The sequence below is a fragment of the Mytilus trossulus genome, chromosome 10, assembly GCF_036588685.1.
Source record: "Mytilus trossulus isolate FHL-02 chromosome 10, PNRI_Mtr1.1.1.hap1, whole genome shotgun sequence".
Classification (NCBI taxonomy): Eukaryota; Metazoa; Mollusca; class Bivalvia; order Mytilida; family Mytilidae; genus Mytilus; species Mytilus trossulus.
In genome coordinates, this window is record NC_086382.1 from 74,209,708 (window position 1) to 74,236,846 (window position 27,139).

General features: G+C 31.7%; 2 protein-coding genes across 2 annotated transcripts in view; both read left to right on the forward strand.

Annotated features, from left to right (window-relative positions):
- LOC134688159 (protein mono-ADP-ribosyltransferase PARP14-like) overlaps nt 1-19,460 on the forward strand; it is a 34,521-nt gene extending 15,061 nt beyond the window's left edge. Inside the window, exons 7-18 of the mRNA XM_063548632.1 lie at nt 371-2,101; nt 4,851-5,312; nt 5,868-5,950; nt 6,803-7,033; nt 7,406-7,627; nt 8,536-8,626; nt 12,360-12,548; nt 13,656-13,721; nt 14,288-14,497; nt 15,153-15,389; nt 17,372-17,616; nt 19,035-19,460. Coding sequence (XP_063404702.1) covers nt 371-2,101; nt 4,851-5,312; nt 5,868-5,950; nt 6,803-7,033; nt 7,406-7,627; nt 8,536-8,626; nt 12,360-12,548; nt 13,656-13,721; nt 14,288-14,497; nt 15,153-15,389; nt 17,372-17,616; nt 19,035-19,460 — 4,193 coding nt within the window. The remainder of the gene's footprint in view (nt 1-370; nt 2,102-4,850; nt 5,313-5,867; nt 5,951-6,802; nt 7,034-7,405; nt 7,628-8,535; nt 8,627-12,359; nt 12,549-13,655; nt 13,722-14,287; nt 14,498-15,152; nt 15,390-17,371; nt 17,617-19,034) is intronic.
- Nucleotides 19,461-19,967: 507 nt separating this feature from the next.
- LOC134688552 (protein mono-ADP-ribosyltransferase PARP15-like) lies at nt 19,968-21,848 on the forward strand. The gene is made up of 3 exons (XM_063549351.1): nt 19,968-20,141; nt 20,638-20,815; nt 21,373-21,848. Exons 1-3 carry the CDS (start codon nt 19,983-19,985, stop codon nt 21,660-21,662), a joined length of 627 nt encoding a protein of 208 aa, XP_063405421.1. The 5' UTR covers nt 19,968-19,982; the 3' UTR covers nt 21,663-21,848.
- The last annotated feature ends 5,291 nt before the right edge of the window (nt 21,849-27,139 follow it).

Here is a 27,139-nt window from a genome sequence, read left to right on the forward strand (position 1 = left end):
GGGACCATTTGGCAACCAAGTCCAAGGCCCATTCTGCAAATTAATTGATACATAATAAAAAGGATAAGGTTTCTATCATTAAGTGTTTCCTTCACCCTCTGTTCTTCTGTCTTCCCATATTTCTGCCTTTGTCTTTCTTTGTCTTTCCATCTGTCTGTCCCATTAGTTGATTGTTTCAAGCATGGGAATTAATTGTGTCCTCAGACACATTCTTTTATTTTTATTTTCCATGAGTATTCTCTATGTTGAAAGACTTTATTGAAAGTGGGAAGAATCTGAATATGCTTTTGATTTAATTTGATTTTGTAATGTGTATCATTCCTCAAGTTACAAACAACCATAATTATAAGAAACCATTATTGTATTGTAGATGCTTTATTGGCCTGTAAAAGATCCCATACCATTGACAACTGTACACTGAATGTGAAGGTCTTCTACGATTGTCTGGGTGTCCCAGCTGATAATGAAGGGCCAAAGTTCAAACCATTGCCACCTTTAGTAATTACTGACCTTGACAGATATAAGGTCAACTTCTTGAAGAGTTCTGCCCAATATAAGGAAGCACTAGAACGGCAGCTCCAGCTAAGTCATGCTAAAATAACTTGGCCCTCATCCATGAGTGATTCTAAAATTGTTATAGAGTGCACCTTAACCAAAGAAACAGAAGACTGTAGAAAACTAACCAAGTCCTGGGAAGACGATATCAAAAGGCATCTTAGTTCACATGTTGATGCCTTGGTAACAGAGAAACATTCTACATTACAGGAAGCTTGGAGTGGTGTCATGCAAAAACTACGGAAAATCAATATTGCAGATCCTGAAGATGTAAGCGTCAGTGTGGAGAAACCACCTGCTTGTGAAATTATCGTAGTTGGTCATAAAAAAGCAGTAAAAGAAGTTTCAGATAATATAAAGCAATTCATTAATGAAGTTTCTGAAGATCTTGATAGAGAGAAGAAATTAGTTACAGAAAAAGTCTCCTTGAAGCATCATCAATTGTTATATCTTGATTTTTCTGACTTTATAGACAAAATCAGACAAAATTTCAATAAAATGGAAATATCTATCAATACCAGAGAGGGTGTTATAATATTTCATGGGTTGTCAGGAAATGTAAACTATGCAAAGATAAACATGTTTGAACAAGTACATAACTTAGCGTCAGTAAATGTTGGTAAGAAGTCACCAGGATATATTAAGTTTCTGAATAGAAAGGATGTGAAGACATTAGTTGGGGAGGAAATAAAAAAACAGGGTTTCATTTCTGTATGGGATATTCAGAAGAACACCATTACAATGTATGCTGTGTCTGATGAAGAAGCTGTTGCTGCCAATGTTATACTGAAAGACTGTGTGATAGAAACAGAAATACCTCTGGAAACTCCACAGAAACCTCTACTGGGGACCAATAAATGGAGCCAACATGTCCAAGCAATTAATGAGGAATACCAGAGAAAACCTGTTATAATAGAGATTGTTACAAATAGTCATCAAGGGGAGATAATTGTGTATTGTACATCAAGAGGAGAAGCAGGACTTTTGAGAGAGAAGATTCAAGACTTCTTTTATCACAATACTGAAACACAGATCAGGATCGACTTTCCACCTGCTCAATTAAAATTTCTACTTGAACATATGTCTAGTGAAGTATCGAAACTTGAGGGTGACCTAAGACGTAGACATGTCATCGTTACCGTCAAAAGTGATGATGTATTGGTCAAGGGTAATGCACAGGGAATACAAGAGGCTAAAGATGAAGTGGAGGCCTTAGTAAACAAAATACTCAGAACCAAACACTCCATCGACCAACCAGGACTATTTGACCTAGTTAATAGTGCCAACGGAAAGTCTAAGTTAAAGCAAGTCGGTATACGGGGTGGTGTTGTCATCAGTAGTAGTGAAGATGAGAAGTCATACGGTAAACACATTCGATCAAAATCAACAGGTTTAGAAGAAAGAGCAGTGTATACAGCAGCTGGAGGTCAAGAGGTCATTGTTGTCAAGGGTGACATTACAGAGCTAGATGTGGAGGTTATTGTCAATGGAGCCAATAAAGATTTGAATCATAGTGGTGGTCTGGCCAAAGTTTTGATAACTAAAGGTTAGTTATATATATATTTGAAAAATTATAACTGAAAAAAACACAAAGAATTACGTATGTTTATAAAAAAAATGTTAGAGCTTTCAACAGTTGTTACATAATAGGTTGGCCCTTCAGACGGTATATGAATGTTACTTTTATATGGTTATGTAATTTGGGTTATATATGTGACATTCAGCTATCATATTCAATAATATAAATTTTATAACATATTCAGAATAGATAATCTTATATTACCCAAATGGGGAAAAAAATCTTTCTTTTCCAGATTTTATAAATTAAGATACACAATGTATTTTATTTTAAAACTTCCAGTATTATTTTATTATTATAAATGTTCTTCAAGAGGTCTTATTGTCCATTAAAAAATGATATGAGCAAATCAGCATGTGCAATACTGATGACGTTGCCTTCAGTTATAAAAATCAAGAGTTGATATTGCTTTTTGTACATGCAGGACCAATACAAAAAAAACGGCCAATAAAAAAAAAAGTCGTATTGGCCCATGGGCTAATATGGGACATTCACTTTCAGAAGGCGAGACACTTCAGCATGTGAAATCTTGTTTGTACTCTAAAGAGAGTGGCATATCGATATGTAGTGATTGATACACATGTCTGTCACAAGTTTGGTTTTAAAATGCCATTTAGGTGTAATTGATATCATGGTACGTCAAATCTGGTTGTATACGAAAGTAGGTCGAAAAAATATTCCCTTGAATTTGACAATTGTAGGTAATTAATCCTTCATTTTATTGCAGTAAAACAATTCTGTGTCGTAAACATATGTCTTGGGTATTTCAAAACACCAGTATTTTTTATTCGGGATTTCTATAGAATATTTTGTAATCTTGAGGTTACATGGTGACTAAACCTTGTACACAGATAAAATTAGGGGAGACATTTGATTGGTTAACTTCCAATGATGGTTATTTTCTTATATGCAATGAAATTCTATTGGACAGTTTTTCTATAGTACTGTACAGGATAAAACTTTACTCATGCCAAGTATTTTTTTATTTGAAACAAAGATAAATTCTGCACATTTTTTTGAAAAGTGCAAATTTAACAAAGACTAAAAGGGGAAAATCAATGTTGGTATAACTAATAATAATTACACCTTTAAGTCCACATGCATAGACCAAAGGTTATAAACATTTTAACACAATGTCTTTATGATCTTAAAATACAGGCCAAGTTATGGTTATATTTTAGTGGTTTTGACATATTCACTTATTCCTCTTGTATACTACCTTAAAGGTCATGTTTTCTTTGAGTTTTGGATGATAATGATCATACTGATTGACCAAATTGTTATGATTCGTGAACACAATTACAGTGACCATGAAATACAGGTCATCTTTGATTTTGATGGTTTTTGGGACACGATTGCTTTCAAGCAATCTGTATACTTATACCATTGGCTTAGGGCAATGCCCTCACGTCAACCAATTTATTCTAAACATTAAGGAACATCACAGATTATTATCATTGTCTTGCTTTAAAAGGTAAAAACAAACAAAGGGATTTTACTTAAACAACTTTCCTATAATGTCCTTTTCATAATCTTCATGTTTGATAATGCCTTTGACTTATATGCGTGTTTATAACAACACGGAAAATCAGAATTAAGCAGTATTTATATTTAGTGTTTTTATGAAACTGATATTTGAGATTGTACTTCCATAAAGAAATAGAGAACCATCTAGGTCGTTTAATAAAACATTTAATATACGTTCTTGCTCCAGGGTTTGTTTTGGTAATTATGTGCATGCATAAAGTTTTCTTGACTTCAAGGGGTATTAGATTGAATGGTTGCTCTGGGTTCCCCACTCAATTAATTAATTTATAACTCATGGGATCTTTTCTATGTATGTCTGCTATTGAGGGTTATTGTTGTTGCATAATTTTAAATCATATGCATCATTTAAATTAAAATAAATGTAGTCCACATCGGAAGTTGTAACTTGAACACCCCTTCAGGCGAAATGGAGTCTTCCATATTATCGTTTCGAGTTGTCTCCCTTCCAGAAGTAACTTCTGTTAATTCTGAATCAAAACAACATGTCGAGTATTAGCTTATTCCGTCCATAAACATCGTATTATATTAAAAACGATCGCAATTTAAACTGAGGAATGTGTACGGAAAGGAGTCATGATCACTGACCCAAAGGAAATTAAATATTTAAAGAGTTAGGAATGGGGTTCCTCCTAGAATTAACCTAGGAAAATAGGTGATAAGATAGGAAGTGAAATACCTTCTCTCACTCTGAGTCTCAGTGACTGCTGTGGAAAGTAAACTTGGAATTGATAGTACAAAAATAAAACACAATAGGCCCAAGTACATTGTTCATACACTTTTATCCGGGATTGGCTATTTTGTAACTATTCAGATTACGTAAATTACATTTTACATGTGCAGTTGAATTAGTTTTGAAAATAATATTATCCAGCTACATGTATACATGTGTCAATGAAACAACGGCAATTGAATCCCTCAGAGCAATCTACAGTTCAAAAGTATAATGCCTCATAGTTGTCTTAAAATTTAGTTTTTTTCATGGACTCCAAGCAATCTTATAATGAGAGTTTTGTTTGACAAACCTTTTAGATTTGAACACTGTGAATGTTATGAAACTAAATATATATATGTATTTTGATAAAGAATTTTGGTTACCTTTTTGCTGCACACCTAATTGATCCTAATAACTGTTTTAATATGATTGATTTATAATTTTATGATTGTATAGGTGGAAAAAGCATACAAGATGAATGTGACCAATATATAAGTTACCATGGTAAATTATCAGAGGGAGAATGTTTCAGTTCTAAACCAGGAACATTAAAATGTCAGATGATCGTCCATGCTGTCGGTCCATCATGGCAGGGGGGATCTAATAGAGAAGAAGACCTACTTCAGAAATGTGTTGAAAGAGCAATAGTTGAAACAGAAAAGGATAAATATACTACCATCGCAATCCCAGCTCTGTGTACTGGGATTTTCGGTTACCCTGCAAACCAGGCAACTAGAGCTATTGCCCAGGCAGTTAGGGACTATTTCAAGAGGAGCAAGACAAGCACAGTTGAGACTGTTTACTTATGTGATGTCAATGACAGTTCTGTAGACCTGTTTGTGAAGGCAGGGGACAAGTTGTTTGGTCAGGGAACAGATGGAGGGAGAAGACCATCTGGTGGTGGAAACAGGCATTCAGGTTCATATCTGATAGCTGTTTGAAAATTTTTCATAAATTGGAAAAATATACAATTTTATGTTGGTTATAAATCTTTGAGAAAAAAATATCATCTGTACTGGTTTTTGTTAGCTACAATTTTCTGGCATAACCGTTTGAATGGTCATGCATAAGCAATTAGATAATAATAAGCAGAGATTGATTGATTGATTGATTGATTGATTGATTAGTGTTTAAAGACACTTTCAGAACTATTATGCTATTTTATGGTGATAAAGCAAGAGTGCTCAAAGAAAAATGAATACGGAGAAAAATATTTGAATTTACAGTTAATCAGTCACATGAAATGAATTTCACAAAAAAACGTCAGAGAGTAAAATACTTTTATTAAGTCATGAACACTTCAGTAAAAATACACTAGTACTAGTATTATGAATTTCTGTCATTAGATATTTATTTTAGAAAACATGCAGGTAATGTAGCTATCACTAAAAAATTGCAATATGATAATTTTAAAGAGAACTCCTGTACCACTGAGTTACCTGTATTATACATAAATCTGTACCTATTTTTCAGGTGGATGGTCAAATCCCTCTGGAGGTATTCCTAAAGGAAATATACGAATTAGAATTGAAAAGGGAGAATTAGCAAAGATGGACGTAAGCCTGATTTTATAAGTTTAAAATTTATTTTGCATTGAACCTAATATTATCACTTAGAAACAGTGTTGTGAGAAGCCACTTATAATATAAGTTTATAATAATTCTAAAAAGCAACTGTATTCAATAAAGGACAACACTAGACATGTAAAACAGCATGATATTCATGCAATAACCCTATTATATTGCATAAAATGTAACAGGGTTGTAATCGCAATAATTTAAACTTGCATTTTGTAATTTTGTATATGAACTAAACAGGATTTTTCTCAATATTGTAAAAATTGAAATTGCATTTTAGTCTAAACTGACAAAATCGCATTAATAAATGCATGCAATAATTTCGAAATTTACAATATACAAACTATGCATTGCAAAAGTTTGTCAAGAATTATTAATAGTGAATATTATACAATTACTGTCTTTTGGTGAGGTAAATGTGTGGTTTTATTGACTTTTGAAAAACTGATATTCACTGAGGCCAACGGCCGAAGTGAATATCAGTTTTTCAAAAGGTTGGCCGAAGTGAATATCAGTTTTTCAAAAGGTTGGCCGAAGTGAATATCAGTTTTTCAAAAGTCAATAAAACCACATATTTACCGAAACAAAAGACAGTAAATGTTTTATTCCATATTCCGAGAGAAATTAATGTAATGGAAAATATTTACCAAAACCAATTGTACATCAAACGTTTTTTTACCAAAATTAAACACGTAAAAGCACGCGACGTTTTGCGCGGTGAATATCCTTTTTCCGCAGGTGAATATGCTTATTTATTCAAAATCCCATTCATATAGAAAAACCTACCAATATCTTATCAATATGGAATAATTACTCATATTAATATTACAGATTGATGCAATTGTAAATACAACATCAAGAGACTTAAACCTCTCTGCAGGACTTGTATCACAGTCTTTACTGAGAGCTGGAGGATCTGGTCTTCAGGATGAATGTAATCGGAAATATCCAAGGGGAATTAACTCTGGGGAAGTTGCTGTTACTAATGGTGGTAATTTAAAATGCAAAATTGTTCTTCATGGTTGTTTAGAACCATGGCGTTCAGATGGATCAACCATCAAGGTATATTATAAGTATTAAGAATATAACTGATGCTCTTTCAAATAAATCAGGTTGCCTGTTGGTGTGTTTTAATTAATCTGATAGAAAGTGAATGTAATTGATAATAGAAATAAGGGCTATAATGTTTTCTTATTATATTACCTAATACATATTGAAGACTGAACAAAAATGTGAGATTAATTGATTCAAGAAAAGCTTCATACAAATAAGGTACCAGTATCAGATATCAGAATAGTAGTTTAAATTCTTTTTATTGCAATTCTCACCCAGTACATAATATTGCATTTAATTTTACACATTGATAAAAAAAACTCACAATAACATTGAATTATAGAAGTTGTCTGTCAGTACCATATATGAATCAATTTTCAGGTTCTTGAGACATTTGTAAATGGTTGTCTTACCATAGCTGATAGTAAGAATTGCAGCTCTGTAGCAATTCCAGCTTTGGGGACTGGCAACCTAGGCTACCCAAAAGATCTAGTTGCCAAGCATATGTTTAGCTGTGTAGAGAATTTCTCTGGACGGACTCCAAAGTCCAGTATTAAGGAGGTTAAGTTTGTGCTGTATTTTAAAGATGACCAAGTAGTAAAGGTAAAGTTTATTTAGTTATGCATATAGATTACAGAATAGGGTATTATTCTATCATATGACAATGTATAGGAACAGAATTAGATTATATTCTATTTTATTGTATAGCAATATAATATTTCCCACAGATAGTAACCAAAAATTAGCGTGCAATAAATTCCAATATTGCACTAGTGTAATAAATCTTCAAAATTCATGATGTCATCAACGACAAAATATTAGTTTAAGGGCATACATACAGTTTTGATTCTGTATTTACAAGTTCATGAAAATTTGCATATAGGCTATTTTTTACCTGATTAAATCAAATATGTTATAAAAAATATACCTTTAAGTGCTTCTATTTGAGTAAAATGAGGTCGAAATTTTGTATATTTGCTCAAAATTCAGATTTGTGGCCGTAATTTCTTTTTTTCGAAAGAAAGACATAACTTTTTTGTTATAAAAGATAAACACAAATTGTTTGTTTGTTAAATAATCGGTAATTTCTGTATTTTATAAGTATCATAATAAAATATGCAATTTTATTTCAGAAATAACTCATATTTATCAAATGTTCATGAATTGAGGAAAAAACGTCATTTTTTACTGCATGTTTATCAAAATTAAAAAAATCCTCTATTTACAGTTTTATAAAATTTGGGTCACATATTCTCCCAGCTAAATGAAACAAATTGCCGTTTTGAAAAATAGGGGTCCACGGACTCGTTTTCAAATTAAAACAATTTGAATGACAAAAATCAGTCGAAAAATGCATCTTTTACCGACATGTTACAGTTTGACGTCGCGAAAATAACTTTTTACGTTAGCAACATCATTACCTCCCCTGTAACTGTATCGTATACCCTTAAACCAATTTTAACTTTCATGAAAGTACAGTTATTAAACTAAAAGAATATTTAATGTTGTAGGCATTTGAAGATGAGGAAAAACGTAGACAAGGATCAGACAGACAAAATCAGGATTCTAAAACTCAACAGCCAGGAGGATTTGCCCACAGAAGTATGGGTGTACTTACTTTAAGTTTTTAGCTCACCTGGCCCGAAGGGCCAAGTGAGCTTTTCTCATCACTTGGCGTCCGTCGTCCGTCGTCGTCCGTCGTCGTCCGTCTTCGTCCGTCGTCGTCCGTCGTCGTCGTCGTCCGTCGTCGTTAACTTTTACAAAAATCTTCTCCTCTGAAACTACTGGGCCAAATCAAACCAAACTTGGCCACAATCATCATTGGGGTATCTAGTTTAAAAAATGTGTGGCGTGACATGGTCAACCAACCAAGATGGCCGCCACGGCTAAAAATAGAACATAGGGGTAAAATGCAGTTTTTGGCTTGTAACTCAAAAACCAAAGCATTTAGAGCAAATCTGACATGGGGTATAAATGTTTATCAGGTCAAGATCTATCTGCCCTGAAATTTTCAGATGAATCGGTCAATCGGTTGTTGGGTTGCTGCCCCTGAATTGGTAATTTTGAAGAAATTTTGCTGTTTTTGGTTATTATCTTGAATATTATTATAGTTAGAGATAAACTGTAAACAGCAATAATGTTCAGCAAAGTAAGATCTACAAATAAGTCAACATGACCAAAATGGTCAGTTGACCCGTTTAGGAGTTATTGCCCTTTATAGTCAATTTTTAACCATTTTTCGTAAATTAAAGTAATCTTTTACAAAAATCTTCTCCTCTGAAACTACTTGGCCAAATTAATCCAAACTTGGCCACAATCATCTTTGGGGTATCTAGTTTAAAAAATGTGTGGCGTGACCTGGTCAACCAACCAAGATGGCCGCCACGGCTAAAAATAGAACAAAGGGGTAAAATGCAGTTTTTGGCTTATAACTCAAAAACCAAAGCATTTTGAGGAAATCTGACATGGGATAAAAATGTTTATCAGGTCAAGAACTATCTGCCCTGAAATTTTCAGATGAATCGGTCAATCGGTTGTTGGGTTGCTGCCCCTGAATTGGTAATTTTGAGGAAATTTTGCTGTTTTTGGTTATTATCTTGAATATTATTTTAGATAGAGATAAATTGTAAACAGCAATAATGTTCAGCAAAGTAAGATCTACAAATAAGTCAACATGACCAAAATGGTCAGTTGACTCCTTTAGGAGTTATTGCCCTTTATAGTCAATCTTTAACCATTTTTCATAAATCTAAGTAATCTTTTACAAAATCTCCACTGAAACTACTAGGCCTCAATCATCTTTGGGGTATCTAGTTTGAAAAATGTGTCCGATGACCTGGCCATTCAACCAAGATGGCCGCCACGGCTAAAAATAGAACATAGGGGTAAAATGCAGTTTTTTGCTTATAACTATGAAACCAAAGCATCTAGAGCAAATCTGACAAGAAGTTAATTTATTAATCAAGTCAATATCTATCTGCCCTGAATTTTTCAGATGAATTGGACAACTGGTTGTTGGGTTACTGCCCTCCAATTGGTAATTTTTAAAGAAATTTTGCCGTTTTTGGTTATCTTGAATACAACTATAGATAGCGATAAACTGTAAACAGAAATAATGTTCAGCAAAGTAAGATCTACAAATAAGTCAACATGACCTAAATGGTCAATTGACCCCTTAAGGAGTTATTGCCCTTTATAGTCAATTTTTAACAATTTTCATTAATTTGGTAAATTTATGTAAATTTTTACCAAATATAGTTCTCTGTTACTAATGGGCAAAGTTCATGATAGATATAATTGTAAGAAGCAAAATCGTTCAGTAAAGTAAGAACTTCAAACACATCACCATCACCAAAATACAATTTTGTCATGAATCCATTTGTGTCCTTTGTTTAATATGCACATAGACCAAGGTGAGCGACACAGGCTCTTTAGAGCCTCTAGTTTTTTTCTTAAGATGGTCTGGATTGGGGTCCTTCTGTCTTTAATTTTTCGGACTGTTTTTCTACATTTTTAGCTCACCTGGCCTAAAAGGCCAAGTGAGCTTTTCTCATCACTTGGCGTCCGTCGTCCGTCTTCGTTAACTTTTACAAAAATCTTCTTCTCTGAAACTACTGGGCCAAATTAAACTAAACTTGGCCTCAATCATCATTGATGTATCTAGTTTAAAAAATGTGTCAGTTGACCCGGCCGACCAACCAAGATGGCCGCCATGGCTAAAAATAAAACATAGGGGTAAAATGCAGTTTTTGGCTTATAACTCAAAAACCAAAGCATTTAGAGCAAATCTGACTGGAGTAAAACTGTTTATCAGGTCAAGATTTATCTGCCCTGAAATTTTCAGATGAATCAGACAACCCATTGTTGGGTTGCTGCCCCTAAATTGGTTATTTTAAGGAAATTTTACTGTTTTTGGTTATTATCTTGAATATTATTATAGATGGAGATAAACTGTAAACAGCAAAAATGTTCAACAAAGAAAGATCTACAAATAAGTCAACATGACCAAAATGGTCAATCAACCCCCTAAGGAGTTATTGCCCTTTATAGTCATTTTTTAACAATTTTTTCTTAAATCTTAGTATAATCTTTTAGAAAAATCTTCTCCTCTGAAACTACTGAGCCAAATTAAACCAAACTTGGCCACAATCATCATTGGGGTCTTTAATTTAAAAAAATGTGTGACATGACCCGGCATACCAACCAAGATGGCCACCACAGCTAAAAATAGAACATAGGGGTAAAATGCAGTTTTTAGCTTATAACTCAAAACCAAAGCATTTAGAGCAAATCTGACAGGGGTAAATGTGTTGATCAGGTCAAGATCTATCTGCCCTGAAATTTTCAGATGTTGGACAACATGTTGCTAGGTTGCTGCCTTTGAATTGGTTATTTTAAGGAAATTTTGCTGTTTTGGGATATTATCTTGAATATTACTATAGATAGAGATAAACTGTAGAGAGCAATAATGTACAGGAAAGTAAGACCTTAAAATAAGTCAATATGACCAAAATGGTCAATTGACCCCCTAAGGAATAATTGCCCTTTTTTAGTCAATTTTTAACAATTTTCAAAAAATTTGTAAATTTTCACTAACATTATCCACTGAATCTATTGGGCCAAGTTCATTATAGATAGAGATTATTGTAAGCAGCACAAATGTTTAGAAAAGTAAGATCTACAAACACATCCCCATCACCAAAACACAATTTTGTCATAAATCCATCTGTGTCCTTTGTTTAATATTCACATAGACCAAGGTGAGCGACACAGGCTCTTTGGAGCCTCTAGTTTTATTTATTTTGCACCTCATTATTCTCTTATCTTTATTTTTGCCTATTTTTCTCAATCTTTCATTTTGTACCACCATCCTTTGGAAATTGCAGATTTTTTTAATAGGCAAAGGTGGGTTTCTATCCAGGAAAGACAGATAAGGAATGTCAGAGACTGTAAATGATTGATTTATTAAAGAAACAAACACTACAGAACTGCACAGAATAAATAAATGTTAGTTGAAATATAAAAACAAAGCATTATAGATATAAATGCCAATGAGACAACTACCCAACAGAGTCCAAATGAATTAAGCAGCTATAGGTCTTGTTATTAAATACTGATCTAAAAAGTATTCACAATTATGACAAGTTCAAGCCAATAACAACTAATATATCCAGATGGTTGTATATATTTTGTTTTCATCAGAACCTTAACTAAGGCATATGTCATTATTGGTTTGATTTGAGTTGATTAAATAGCAGTACAATGTGTTTGCTTTTCACATTATAAAATACAGTATTCACTTTGTAAAAAAAAAATTTGAATGTATATTTTGTAGATAAAGCTGGAAATCAAAAGCCAAAAAATGAACCAATACAGCCATCACAAACAAAAGCTGTAGATTCCAACACAATGTATAGTGTTGATATAGGCAATCTGGTATTACAAATCTACCAAGGGGACATAACTGCTGTCAAAGTGGATGTTATAGTTAATGGGACTAATATTGATTTAGATTTAACTAAAGGTAGGTAGAGTATGATGTACTGAAATGTGTCCAACATTGTATTGTTTAGTAACTAAATATTAGTAGTAAATAATTTATATTAATTTCTGGTACAAATTAATTAAGAGAAGAATGGAAATTTATGTTCTTTATTCCTGATAATGGGAGATAACTCCAAATCAAAATATTTCCTATTAAATGTATTGCTTGATCAATTGTCATGTTTAATTTTGATATCAAAATTAGAAAATGTGGTAGGATTGCCAATGAGACATGTACAACTATCTTTCAGAGACTAAATTATATCAGCAACTATAAGCCATCTTATGGTCTTCATTTATCAAAGAGCAAACCTGAAACCAAATATTAAGCTGTAAAAGGCCCTGAAATGAAAAAATGTAGAACAACTCACACAAGAAAAACAATGACTCGAGAACAAATCAACAGTAAATTAAAAAAAACATTGTGACTAACCTAGACTGCAAGCAAGAAAATTAAACCACTGAATTAAACGCTTCTGACTTGGGACAGCCTGCACATACATAATTCATCAGAGTTAAACATGTTTTTGAGAGCCTAACCCTGCTCTTAACCTTAGAACAGTGGTGTAACAGCACATCAGAAAAACAAACTGTAGAAATGGTTTGCAAGGTACTGACTTCTCAGAGAAATAACCTACAAGAAGATTGAAGAAACAAAGTACCTGTCTAAGAGTTGCCTAATTTATACTGTTCAAATCAGAATATAGAAAAACATCAACAAAAGAGAGTGTAAAAAATCCAAATATATTATTGAAAGATTGTTACATCTATTTTTAAAAATATTCAAAGTTGATTGCCACCTTAAAAATAAATGTATATTTTTTTTAATGAATATGATAAACAACACAATCAAAGTGCTCCCAAGCACTGAAGGGTAAAGATAGCTTTATCTGCTTCTAGATCAGGAAATAAAAAAAATAAGAAAATTACATTTTAAAGAAATATCAGAATCTAAACACCAAATTTTCTGCATTCATTCACAATTTTGGAAACCTAATTATTTGAAGCCAGGTCAAGATGCTCATTGTATTCCTCTCCAATAGTTTATATTACAAGAATTGAATGCAAGTTATCAATGTATTTATAGGTGCAGTGGCTAATGCAATTAGGACCAAAGGGGGAAAAGAACTAGAACGCCAACTGAAAAGTCAGAGTAAGTTCATGTTTGAAGTCATGTTATTTGTAATTTATTGAACTTATTGATGAACACAAAGATCATAAAATACAAATACTGTGAAAGTACTTTTATTCATGGGGAGAGGGGGGGTCCAATTTAAATGATTTTTGCGAATGGCTTTATCTACAAATTAATTTGCTCAAAGACAAATAAAAGCTTTTTCAGAAAACTAAAACCCACTTATTTAAGAACCCACAAAATAAATCTTTTGCTCAAACCATGAACATTGGAACCCATAAATAAAAGTACTTTAGCAGTATCCAAATATTAAGGGTATTTAGTTTCAATACTCCAAACTCTATTGCTTATATAAGATTACAGAAGTAAAAACGCTGCATCATCCAAGTTAAGATCTATATTGATTTTTATTAAAAGAAACATGGTTTTTGCTTGTGATGTTTAAAGCTGTACAGTCTTCTGAAAATTAATGTAAAATAAAGTAATTGCACTCACTGAAGTTAAAGGACATGCTTGTAGACATTCACTGACAGTTAGGGATTAAATTACGCTACCAATGATATCATTCCAATTTTTATTATCAGGAAAAGCAATGGGAAAAGAAGGTATAGCAGTAACAACACACACGCCATCAAAATCCTTTCCATGTGGTGCTGTGATACATATAGATATGACTGATCTTAATCCAAGTGGTCATGCTGCTCTTAATCCAGTCACCTTGACAGGCAAAGTTAAAAAAGCACTGAAAAAAACTGACGAGTTAAAGAAAGCAACCGTAGCATTTCCAGCTTTAGGTATACAATATTATATTGTTGTCAGCTTCTGACGTAGTCCACAAATGTGTATTTTGATATTTAGTCACTTAATTCAGGTTCAGTATCTTTAGTGAAAGAAAACTTTATTTGTAGAAGGGAAAATAAATGTCACAAGACTTATAATCATGTTAACAAACAAACAAATAAGGTGAAATTGAAAATAGTGGCTAAATTTTACTAGATGTCTTTTATAAATTAATTTGATTATGAAATTATACTCCAAGGTTATAATTCTTCAAATACAAAATGAACTAGATTACTGAGGATTCATTATTAATTGTTGGATACCAATTTTCTCTGGATTTAACGGTATAGGGCAACCACAAATTCAAATGTTCAACAAATGTCATATCTTCAATAGGCTTTGTATACAGAGATTGGCAAAACCACGAATATGCAAGTTTTTCAGCGATCCACGAAAATTGATACATGTACCCACAAAAAGAAATGAATCCACAGTATTACTTATTGTTTCAAATTTCATTAAATGTTTTTAGAAGTATTTAGATAGTTCTTAAAATCATGATGTAAATGTTATATCTATAACAAAATCTTTAACCAATATAAAAAGCATGTCTGGTGTATATTCTAAATTTAGTCCTGGTATCTATGATGAGTTTATTTACCTACCCAGGTACATCAAACAGTAACATAACTACTAAAGAAGCATCAGAACAAATGTTTAAAGCAGTGGAGAAATTCAATAGTAAACCAATCAACCATGTCAAAGAAGTTCATGTGGTTATATTCCAACAGCAAATGATGACAGATTTCATGGCAGCCATTAAGGAATGTGTAGACAACAGTGCTAGTAACAATAAAGGTTATGTTGGAAGGTTTCTTAACTGGGTTTCTGGAGGATATATTGCAGGTACTGCCATGTTTTGAAGTCACATCAATTTTACATAGTAACTTTTTTAGCTCACCTGACCTGAAAGGTCAAGTGAGCTTTTCTCATCACTTGGCGTCCGGCGTCCGTAAACTTTTACAAAATCTTCTCCTCTGAAACTACAGGGCCAAATTTAACCAAACTTGGCCACAATCATCCTTTGGGTATCTAGTTTAAAAAATGTGTCTGGTGACCTGGCCATTCAACCAAGATGGCCGCCATGACTAAAAATAGAACACAGGGGTAAAATGTATATTTTGGCTTATATCTTTGAAACCAAAACATTTAAAGAAAATCTGACAGGGTAAAATTGTTGATCAGGTCAAGATCTATCTGCCCTGAAATTTTCAGATGAATCGGACAACCCTTTGTTAGGTTGCTGCCCCTGAATTGGTTATTTTAAGGAAATTTTGCAGTTTTTGGTTATTATCTTGAATACTATTATAGATAGAGATAAACTGTAAACAACAATAATGTTCAGCAAAGTAAAACCTACAAATAAGTTAACGTGACCAAAATTGTCAGTCAACCCCTTAAGGAGTTATTGCCCTTTAGAGTCAATTTTTAACTAATTTTCATCAGTTTTTGAAACTTGTACAAAAATTTCTTCTCTGAAACTACATTGCCAAATTAAACCAAACTTGGCCATAATTATCATTGTGGTATATAGTTTAAAAAATGTGTCAGATGACACCGCCTACCAAACAAAATGGCCGACATGGCTAAAACTAGAACATAGTGGTAAAATGCAGTTTTTGATTTATATCTTTAAAACTAAGACATTTAGGGCAAATTTTTCAAGATTTAAATGTTCATCAGTATAAGATCTATCCCCTTGCAAATATTCAGATGAATCTGACAACTCGTTGTTGGGTTGCTGCCCTAAAATTGGTAATTTTAAGGAAATTTTGCAGTTTTTGGTTATTATCTTGAATACTATTATAGATAGAGATAAACTGTAAACAGCAATTTTGTTTAGCAAAGTAGGATCTACAAATAAGTCAACATGATAAAAATTGTAAGAGTACCCCTTAAGGAGTTATTGCCCTTTATAGTCAATTTTGAACAACTTTTCGTCATTTTTGTAACTTGTACAAAAATCTTCTTTTCTATAACTATTGGCCATATTAAACTAAACGTGGCCACAATCATTACTATAGTTTCTATTTAAAAAAAGTGTGTAATGACCCCACCTACCAACCAAGATGACCGACATCAGTAAATACAGTAACAGGTGAGCGACACAGGCTCTTGAGAGCCTCTAGTTATATATTCTTAAAAAAGGAAAATTTAGAACACTTTATAGTCACCCAAACTTGTTTATTTTTTTATACTGTATATATAGAGTTTAGCTACTGGCCATATGTAGATTTTACCAGATTGTTGAATTTTTATTATGGTGCATGCATGAGTCTTATTATATGAGACTGCATTAATGAAATGAACAATGGAAGATAACTCTAATATTGGCTATGCTAGTGTTCTATTGCTGAATGAAGGAAATCTTTACACTTTGACTACAAACACTTTGTTTGTTTTCTGCCACATTTATAATGTTTTGGGAGACATTCAACTTTTAATTGAACAATCTTTATAAATAGTACATGTACTGCAAGGATTTAATTATTTAGAATTGTTGCCCAGATGATCTTCTGAAGTTAAAATGAGACGTGTTTATTCTAGTGATTTCTATGTGGTGTGATTATTTAGATATATATATTGCCTTTCAAAATATTTTTATTAGTAAAATCTTTTGTAATATATCTTCCTCATTTTTACTGCATAGCTTAAAATAGAAAAGTCTGATACTAGCTGAAATAAATATAAGCAAAATATACAATTTCAAAGATATTTTGCAGAATTTAAGATTTGCTTTAGATACATTTATCTTTTCATCTGTTACTGGAGATTTTACTTTATACATTTTATAACTTGGAACAAATAAATCATTCAATTTTAAACAGGCGAAAAAGAGATAAAAGTTTCTACAGAAGAAAGACACTCCAGTGCTCAGGCATTGGGTCCAAGACATTCTGCTGCTCAGGCATTAGCAGATAGAAAGATTGATGACAAGGTGACCTTTGTAATCTACTCTAAAGATCAGAGGGCTGCTGATGGTGCCATTAAATTGTTAGAAACAGCAATAGTAGAAGATCATATTGAAAAATCAATTTCCGCCAAAATCATAAAAGATTTCACTAATGATCAGGTAAAGCGTTCAAACATTTATCCTGTAGATTGAATTTTAACAGGACAAAATTAATTTTTTTTAAGATAAACAATCAGAAGTCTGTGTATCTCACGTTTAAATGTGAGTACTATGGATTCATTTATTGTTTGGATATTAATTTTCTTGGTTTGAGGATAAAATGTATTTTCATGTATATTCAATTTCATGGTTTTTCCAAAGTCTGCATACAAGCCAATAGAAATTTTGTACTTCGTTGAAAATTTAAATTTGTGGTTCACATTTAACCAAGAAATCCATGAAAATTGGTATCCTACAAATATTAAAGAATCCTCAGTATGTCAAATTAGAAAATAAACTGGACTAACTCTTCAAAATTGCATCCAAGGGAAATAACTCAAGTATGTCATTAAAAACCTGTTTATTTAAAACTTTTAAAATGATTCCATTACATGTATGTTTCATTAGAATCCATAATTTTGATTGGCTGACAACAGCAGCAGGGCACTTTCATATATTTTTTCTTTGACCATGGTAAAATAATGTAAGAAAAAACACTTGAAAGCATTAAATAACTCTTAATTCCATTGTTGTAGCATTTTATTAAGTTTATAATAAGAATTGAATGGTTTATTTTATATCTTCATTGTGTTGTTAAAAGCATTGATCATGCACACACTTTTAAGGGCATACGATACAGTTTTGATCTTGTATTTACAAGTTCGTGAAAATTTGCATATAGGCTATTTTTTACCTGACTAAATCAAATATGTAATAAAAAATATACCTTCATGTGCTACTTTTTGAGTAAAATGAGGTCGAAATTTTGTATATTTGCTCAAATTTCATATTTGTGGCCGTAATTTCTTTTCGAAAGAAAGACATAACTTTTTTGTTATAAAAGATAAACACAAATTGTTTTTTGTTAAATAATCGGCAATTTCTGTTTTTTATAATTATTTTAAGAAATATGCAATTTTTTATTCAGAAATAACTCATATTTATCAAATGTTCATGAATTGAGGAAAAAACGTCATTTTTTACTGCATGTTTATCAAAATTGAAAAAAATCCTCTATTTACAGTTTTATAAAATTTGGATCACATAACCTCCGTGCAAAATGAAACAAATTACCGTTTTGAAAAATAGGGGTCCATGAACTCGTTTTCAAATTAAATCAGTTTGAATGATCAAAATCAGTTGAAAAATGCATCTTTTCCCGATATGTCACAGTTTGACGTCGCGAAAATAACATTTTACGTTAGCAACATCATTACCTCCCCTGTAACTGTATCGTTTGCCCTTAATATGTCCTGCTTTCATGCTTTATACAAAATGTGCTTCAGTCACACCCCAATAGAATTAAAAAAAGAAGCATTCAATTAATAATAGAAACCAAAATTTGATAACCATGTTTAGTTAACATTGATTTATTTCAGATTGCAGAAGCTAAGAAGCTAGAACAAACAGATAAAGTAACAGTTAATGTTGACAAAACTAATGAAAAAATAACAATAAAAGGAATGACCAAGTTTGTAGCTACAGCTATGGATAAGGTTAATGAAATTGTTAGGAAAGCAGAACAAGGCAAACAGAATATTCAGAAAGCTACCCTGGTTAAGGATATTGCTCAGTGGTACTTTATGGACGACAATAATGGAAAGACAGAATTGAAGGAGTATCCTGATGATGTAATTGTAATACTAGAAACAGCATTAATGAAACAAGAGCCACAAGCTTCATTCTTTGACAGTGATGGAAACAAATACATTGTTGACTTTGATTCTTATGAAGAATATCCTGAGGCTGACCCAACAGACACGGTTAAAGTTCTGAGGAAATCAAAACTTGTTGGTGAGTTATGATAGTATATACCTTAAGGAGTTCTGAAGGTTTATGATTTCAAAATACATCTTATATATGACCTTATTTAGATGTAAAAACTAGTCCTTATACAAGTTTGTCATCAAATCTACTGTTTTAAAGTATTTTCATAAAAATTACCTAAATTTTGTTAACATTCAAGGATTTAATTGCTAATGACTGTTTTGATAAAGGGTTTTTGGTTAAGACTTTTTGTGAGGGAAAAAACTCAAAACAATTGTTTAATTATATGAAATAGTCAGCATGGTACATTTCAGTCAATATCTATCTGTCAATCATAAAATGATCTAAAATGAGGTATAAAGTTAGTCTGGAAAAAAGTGCTGTTTAACTCTGCTAATGATAAAAGAATAGATAAAAAGTTATAGATTTAAAGAAAAACAATATGTATTGAAATTGATCTAAACATAAAATACTAATAATTATTTGTATACACATTCTTTTGATTATTAATAATTAATTTCATCATTAATAGTTATCATAAGAGATACTTTTGAAATTTTATGTCAGATAAAACATTTGAGCCACCAGCAACATGGACACATATGGATGAGAAAGAAAACTTAAAAGTTGTATCACTAGTATCTACAGATCAAGAATATAAAGATGTTGTTAAGAAATTTACAGACACTGCACGTGGAGTAAAAGTGGAGTTTGTGAAGGTATTCTTATATGAATGTTGACATATTGATATAATTTTTGATTTAATTGTGTTTTTGGTTTTGACTATTCACATACACTCTTTGACTAAATTGTTATTTTAAACTTTTAAATGACAAGTCTGCAAGAAAAATATCACTGTGCTTATTCAGTGGGCTTTGGGGTATCACAATAGGAATGACTAAAATAGTTCACCATATTGCAGTTTGAATTCTTCCCCCACAAACTTATCAACTGGTAATTTATTTTTACAAATTAAAAAAGTGAAAGATTGTTAGTACATGTAGTATGAAGCGAGTGCTGTGAAATAAAAAGCAATTCTTACCATACAGGTACAGATAGTTGATGTCTTTTTCATTAATTTTAAACAAAATAATAACTTACCTTAATATATGTCACTGATTTAGAAGGTCTTACTTTAATCTGTTAACTTCTATCATAAATATATTTTACATTTTATGCATTTTACTTTATGTAATTGCCCATTTTGTCTTTTAGATTGAAAGAGTTCAAAATAAAACCCTGTACCAACAATATATAGCTAAGAAGAAATCTGTTGATGCTACAAATACTCCAGGACATCAGAATGAAAGATTATTATGGCATGGATTTGCTAAGGATGCCATGGATAGTATAAATAGATATGGATTTAACAGGAGTTATTGTGGTAAAAATTGTAAGTGATATTTATTTAAAACATAAGTGTGCACTTAGACTTGCTACATGTCCCTTCCTAATTATGTTTTTTCTCTTTTTTTTCAATTTTGCCCCTTTAATAATTTTACTGATATAACTAGGAGATTACAATTATACTGACATCTGCAGGAGGAAGCCTTTCTCCAAGGGTAATCAGTAGGCTGGCACTTATCACACATATGAATTAGTAAGAGAGAAATAATAAAAAGGGAATTGTAGCAAGTCTAGTGTACACTCTGAAATGTTCCATTGCTTTGTACTGATTTTAAATTTTTAATGATCAGGATATGATTTGTTAAATATATGATTTGTAAGTTATATGAATTGCAATTATCTGGTAATTTTTGCTTATATTCTACAAGATCCACACTGTGAAATGTCATATTCCTTGTTGTTGATATATTTTATCTTAATGCATGCTCATTTAAATTGTTATGTGGATGGAGAGTTGTCTCATTGGCAATCATACCATATCTTCCCATACCTTTTAGAAATAGCTTTACTTCATAGATCTACTATGTTACTTTTTATCTACAGTAACTGCATATGGACTTGGAGTATACTTTGCTGTGGAAGTAGCTTACTCCATTCGTGACACCTACTCTGTACCAGATGAAAACAAACACAAAAGAATGTTTTTATGTCGTGTTTTAGTAGGAGAGTATGCACAGGGAAACCAAAATGTCAAAGTTCCTCCTCCAAAGGCTGCAGGAAGTCATATCCTGTATGATACTGTCACTGATAATATGGTAGCTCCTGCAATGTTTATTATATTTCATGATTCACAAGCATTTCCTGAGTATCTTGTTACCTTCAAGAAACTTTAGTTTTCTTAATCTCATAAAGAAAGAATGCATTCCACTATAATTATTTAGTCCACCATTTGTAAGATGTGCTCAAGCTTTGACTGTATTTCAATGGTTGTGTTGAAGATATATATATATATTTGTTGTAACATATAATGGTGATTTATATATGAATTCCAATTGTGATAATAATATGATAGTACATATGAAATAATATGATAGTACATATGAAATCCTTCATCTATTTTCCTTCCCATTCTTTAAGTGAGCCCTTGCTCTTGACTTCTACAGTTCTAGAGAGTATTTTATCAAATTGTTTTTCTGTTATTAAATACAGTAGCCAATATAAATGCTTTAAAGTTCAGAGATAGCTGTTAAATAGATCTTGGTAATCTTTTTGCGTAGAACAAGAAATTTACATTTCAGCAAGAACCCCCTTGTATTCTTTTGTGAAGATAGCCATAATATTTACTTAAAACAAAGGCCCCATTTACTATTCAGCCTGACAAATAAAAGTATGTTTGTTTAGAATCAGTACATTATCCATAAGACCATTATAATTATACTCCAAATCATTGCATCTATTCTAGATTGATGTGATGAAAGAGAGTTCAAAGTTTACACAGAGGTCCAACTCAATAATTCATCAGAAATATTATGATTGCACTTGTAAGTTATAACAAAACGATATGAAACACACAAACATTATTATCGTATATTAAATCATCAAATCATATTTTATATATTTAGATTATAGATTTGTTTGTCCATTTGGAATCTTCTTGCCTTTAACTATTGTAAATGATTGGGTCTTTGCATGTTGTCTTCTTGTTCTTAACAACTATGTCTATGTCTGTTTTTGGTGGTGTTTTTTAAAGTCATAAGAATTTGTTGATATTTTCTTATTTATGTTGGGAAAGTCATTTGTAATGGTTGTTGGTGAATAGCAGTCTCTTTGGTAATTATGCATTATAGAATAGTTGTAAAAGAATTAGGCTTGCAAATGGATTAAAATTGATTTTGAAAATTGAAAGAGTGGATGATATACAGATATAAATGTAGAATGGTTTATTATTATTTTTTAGTGAATAGCTCTCTTATCAGCGATTATCCATCAGTTGCAATTCTTGAGTTCATAAATCTTCACTAACATGTATTTCAGATAAGGTTGGAACTCCAAAAACAAATGTATAAATTTATATTTATTTGGTTCTTTATCAAAATGTTTATGTTTTTATTTTTCAAAAATTACACACAATATTTAAATAACTTGGTCATTTTGATGGAATGTTAAATTATACAACACTGAAGGAAATATTTACTTTGAATGATAAATAAATAATGTATCTTTAAAATGTTGATTACGCTGAGCTAACATGCTTATAATAGTTTTACTCACTTACGTAATTCTCTTCGTGCATACTTGCACATGAGGCCACTTATAATAGTTTTACAGCGTTAATAATAACAGAGTAATCAAATTGTTACTTAAGGTGGTACCCAACACCTTGACTAAAATTTATTTGGCTCGTTTAATTTTCATAAAATTTTTACAAAATACTTACTTTGACCCTTTGACAAAAATATAAAAATTTCAAAAAATTTGAACCAACCGTTTTATCAGAAAAATTATACTGGTTATATAGCAGTTTGACAAACACTAATTTTGATCATTGAGAAGCTTAATATTCCATTAACAACATAACGTAATTAAAACGTTTAGCTGATTTTATAGAGTTATCTATACCTGTAGTGTTAGGTACCACCTTAACTTCAGTTGGGAGGTAAGCAAAAACATAATCATATGAAAAGAAAATATCGCCATAGTTATTGTCTTGACTGATTTATATATATATTTATATTATTTTCTAGATATAAGTTAGCTTTACCAGATGTAATATTTTAATAAAAATGTCCATAAAATACTATTTTTTTTACTTGTATCGCTGTGTTCAATTTCTTGTCCATGGCATTCAATATTAAAACAAATAGCTATGTCATTTTATATAAAATGGTATTAAGTAAAAGACAATCTATTCAATGAACAAAAACAAAAATGACAGGCAAGAATACCATAAATAGCCTTGGTACAATAACACTGGAGTGTATAAATACCAAGTTACGCTAAAAAAATATTACCAAAAATGGAATAAACAGTAAACAGGGTTGGCGAAGTATTACCCGCCTGGGAAAACCCAGGTGGGAAAACCCAGGTGGGAAAACCCGGGTTTTCCTGGGCTGGGCAATACTAACTGAAAAGGGTTTTACTGGGCAATACTAGGCAATATGACTTTTTAAGCTTATTTCAACATGTTCAACACAAAAAAGTAAAGACTTGTGTTAGTTTCATAGTGTTATAGCTAAATATATACTTTTTATGCATATTACCATTGAGAGTCATTGCTACAAGATTGAAAATTCAATTTCATTCTCTTCTTCCCTTATTCTATGTAGGCAGAATATAATGTTTGCACATTTTGGATACCTTATTAATTTCCTAGCATTGTTTCAATAATTCTAACTTTGCAAAAAAATACATTTTATTGCAGTGTGGTTAATTCAAATAGAAATACAATCATATTGCTGAATAAACATCCTCCAGGGTCATGTCATTAATACTTATAGAAATGAAAAGGCTGTTTATTGTTATATAAACATATCTGTATTCCAATCTGAATAATTATTTCTTCTTCATCTATATGTATATTCTTCCAATTATGGAACACCTCCTCAAGGGATATTATCCATACAGGAGTTAATTAAAAACAAATATTTACAGACTGAAAAAATAATTTAAAAGAAAATTGGTACTGTTAATTTTAATACTACCACTGGGTCGATGCCTCTGCTGGTGGACTATCAGTCCCAGAGGGCATCACCAGCCCAGTAGCCAGTACTTCGGTGAAAATTAAAATTTGCTGTTACAAAATATTAGAAATTATTATAACTTAAGGAATGTATCTCCCTCTTGCAAAGCTCTGATTCCTTTCACGGATTTGGCTATACAATTTTGGACCTTTTGGATTATAGCTCATCTTTTATATAAGCTTTGGATTTCAAATATTTTGGCCACGAGCATCACTGAAGAGACATCTATTGTCGAAATACGCATCTGGTGCAAGAAAATTGGTACCATTAATATTATTACGCAATAAAAGGTAAAAATATCTATAGGCCCTATCAATATTTATTTATAATATTTACTGTACACAACTAAAATCTAAAAATATAGGATGCTTTATACAATTGAAAGCAGGAGACCCCTGCCTCTACCTATACACATATGTACATAATGTTCATTTCATATCTTTCCTTATATCAATGAATGTATTGTCTATACATATTGAACTACGAGTTTACAGATATTATTTTCCTTGTAATTTGCATACACGCTGAAAATGGAGTCTATAACACATGTCCGTAGCCAATCTTTGAATAGCAATGGCCGTAGAAAAGATCTGTCAACAATAAGTTTTATCAGATCCAAATGTCCTTTAAATTGCTTAGACCAATATCTCGCACTAATTTCATACTTATTAATTAGTGATGACTGATGTACATAGATATTTATTAAAAGGAATTTGTTCTTGCATTCAATAGTTAATTCTTAATATTAGTTATATTTGAAATAAATGAATTCTTTGGCTTTACATGCATGTTAACAGTCTGACCAATCTAAACCTGTAAACAGAAGGTTGATTAATAAATATTTAGGATAAATATTGAGACAGGCTTTTTGCTATTTATGTTTGTCTAAAGTCTATTCTTGTACACTTGTCTCAGAGTTGCTTGAATAATACATTTTTAAATGTATACACTTGTATCATAAGTCTCTTAAACATGTATGATACTGATTTACAAATCAAAATTATTTTTGATATTTTAAATGTATTGCATTTGTTTTAAATCACAAAATCCTTTCAAAATTCAGGCCAGTATTTCATATTACCCATTATTGCCCAGTATTACCCGGTAAAACCCATTAAAACCTGGGTTTTCCCAGTATTTCCCGTTGAGCTGGACAATACTTATAAAACCCGTTTTTTCCCAACCCTAAAAGTAAAGATAAAAGATATACAAATAAAAATAAAAATAACACTATAATACTTCACTAAGATAATAAACACTATAAGTACACATGGTACATAACATATATGTTCCAAGACCATCATGTGTTTGTTTTAAAAAAATAGGGACGAAATATACCAAAGGGACAGTCAAATGTTAAGTCGATACGGAATATTAATCAACAATGTCTGTATCTTTTGATACTCTCTGCTTAGAAGTTTTATAAAGTCTGAAGAAATTTGCAAACATTGGGGTTTAATTTCAAACAATATACATACACTCGAAACAAACAAACATGTTGGCCTTTGAAGTCGGAAGGCATAGCAAAAACTGAATAAATAAACTTTGATATATTTTACTCTTCAGCAAACTTACTGGGGTTTAGAGATTTCCTTTTGATAAATTTTATTAATAGGAATATTTACACACGGAAATTCTCGCTACATTGAAAACCCATTGGTTGCCTTCGGCTGTTATCTGCTCTATGGTCGGGTGGTTGTCGCTTTGACATATTCACCATTTCCTTTCTCAATTTTATTAATTTTACATGTGTATATATGTCTTTATTATAACTTAGATATTTACTTTTGATTAAATACATTCTGTTGAAATGTATCGTTAAGTTGCACGGTTATTGTCCCTATGATGGACAATTAGGCGTAGTACAATATATTTAAATAGATTGAAAAGAGACAATAACTACCAACTCGTGAAGGTAATCTCCGAGATCTCGTATTTGTAACTAACCCAACTATGAGTTAACCTTCAAACAACCTACCAGGCATAGCAGACCATGATATCATGGTCACCGACCTTAAAATCCACCACCAAAGAATCAAGCCAAGAAAAGGTACATATATATGACATTTATTGGAAAGCAAAATGGAATCATATTAACATAGGCCTAAAATATAGTTACCCTAAAACAGCAATAGGTCAAAAGCCGAGGTCAGAGAAAACGTAAACAAGTATCTTTAGTACACGAAATAAGAAATAAGATTGAGATACAACATCCCATGGATAAAACATAAAGAGAGAATAAATGTTGGAAGAAAAAACAGAGGCTCATAGTAACGCAAAAAGCCAGGAAAACATTAAATGGTCCAACTTTAACAGCTCCTACCAACAGGAATGCAAGAAACAACGCAGGAAAGCAAAATATGAATAAGTCAACCAAAACATCTTCGAACAACAACAATACAAAGCAGTTTTGGAAGTATACTTAATCAAAACGCCAAGACTCGTGAGGAATCAGACCGCGTGTTACAAAAGAGGCATACAACTTGTTAAGATATGCTGCATCATATACAATGCCAAGTCACACTCAGTCAAACTTTCACAATCAGCTGAGACTACTAAATAGTCTCAGCAATCAGGAATAAAACGCACTCGGTTTAAAATAGTTAGCACGATTTCACTGGTATCTAAAT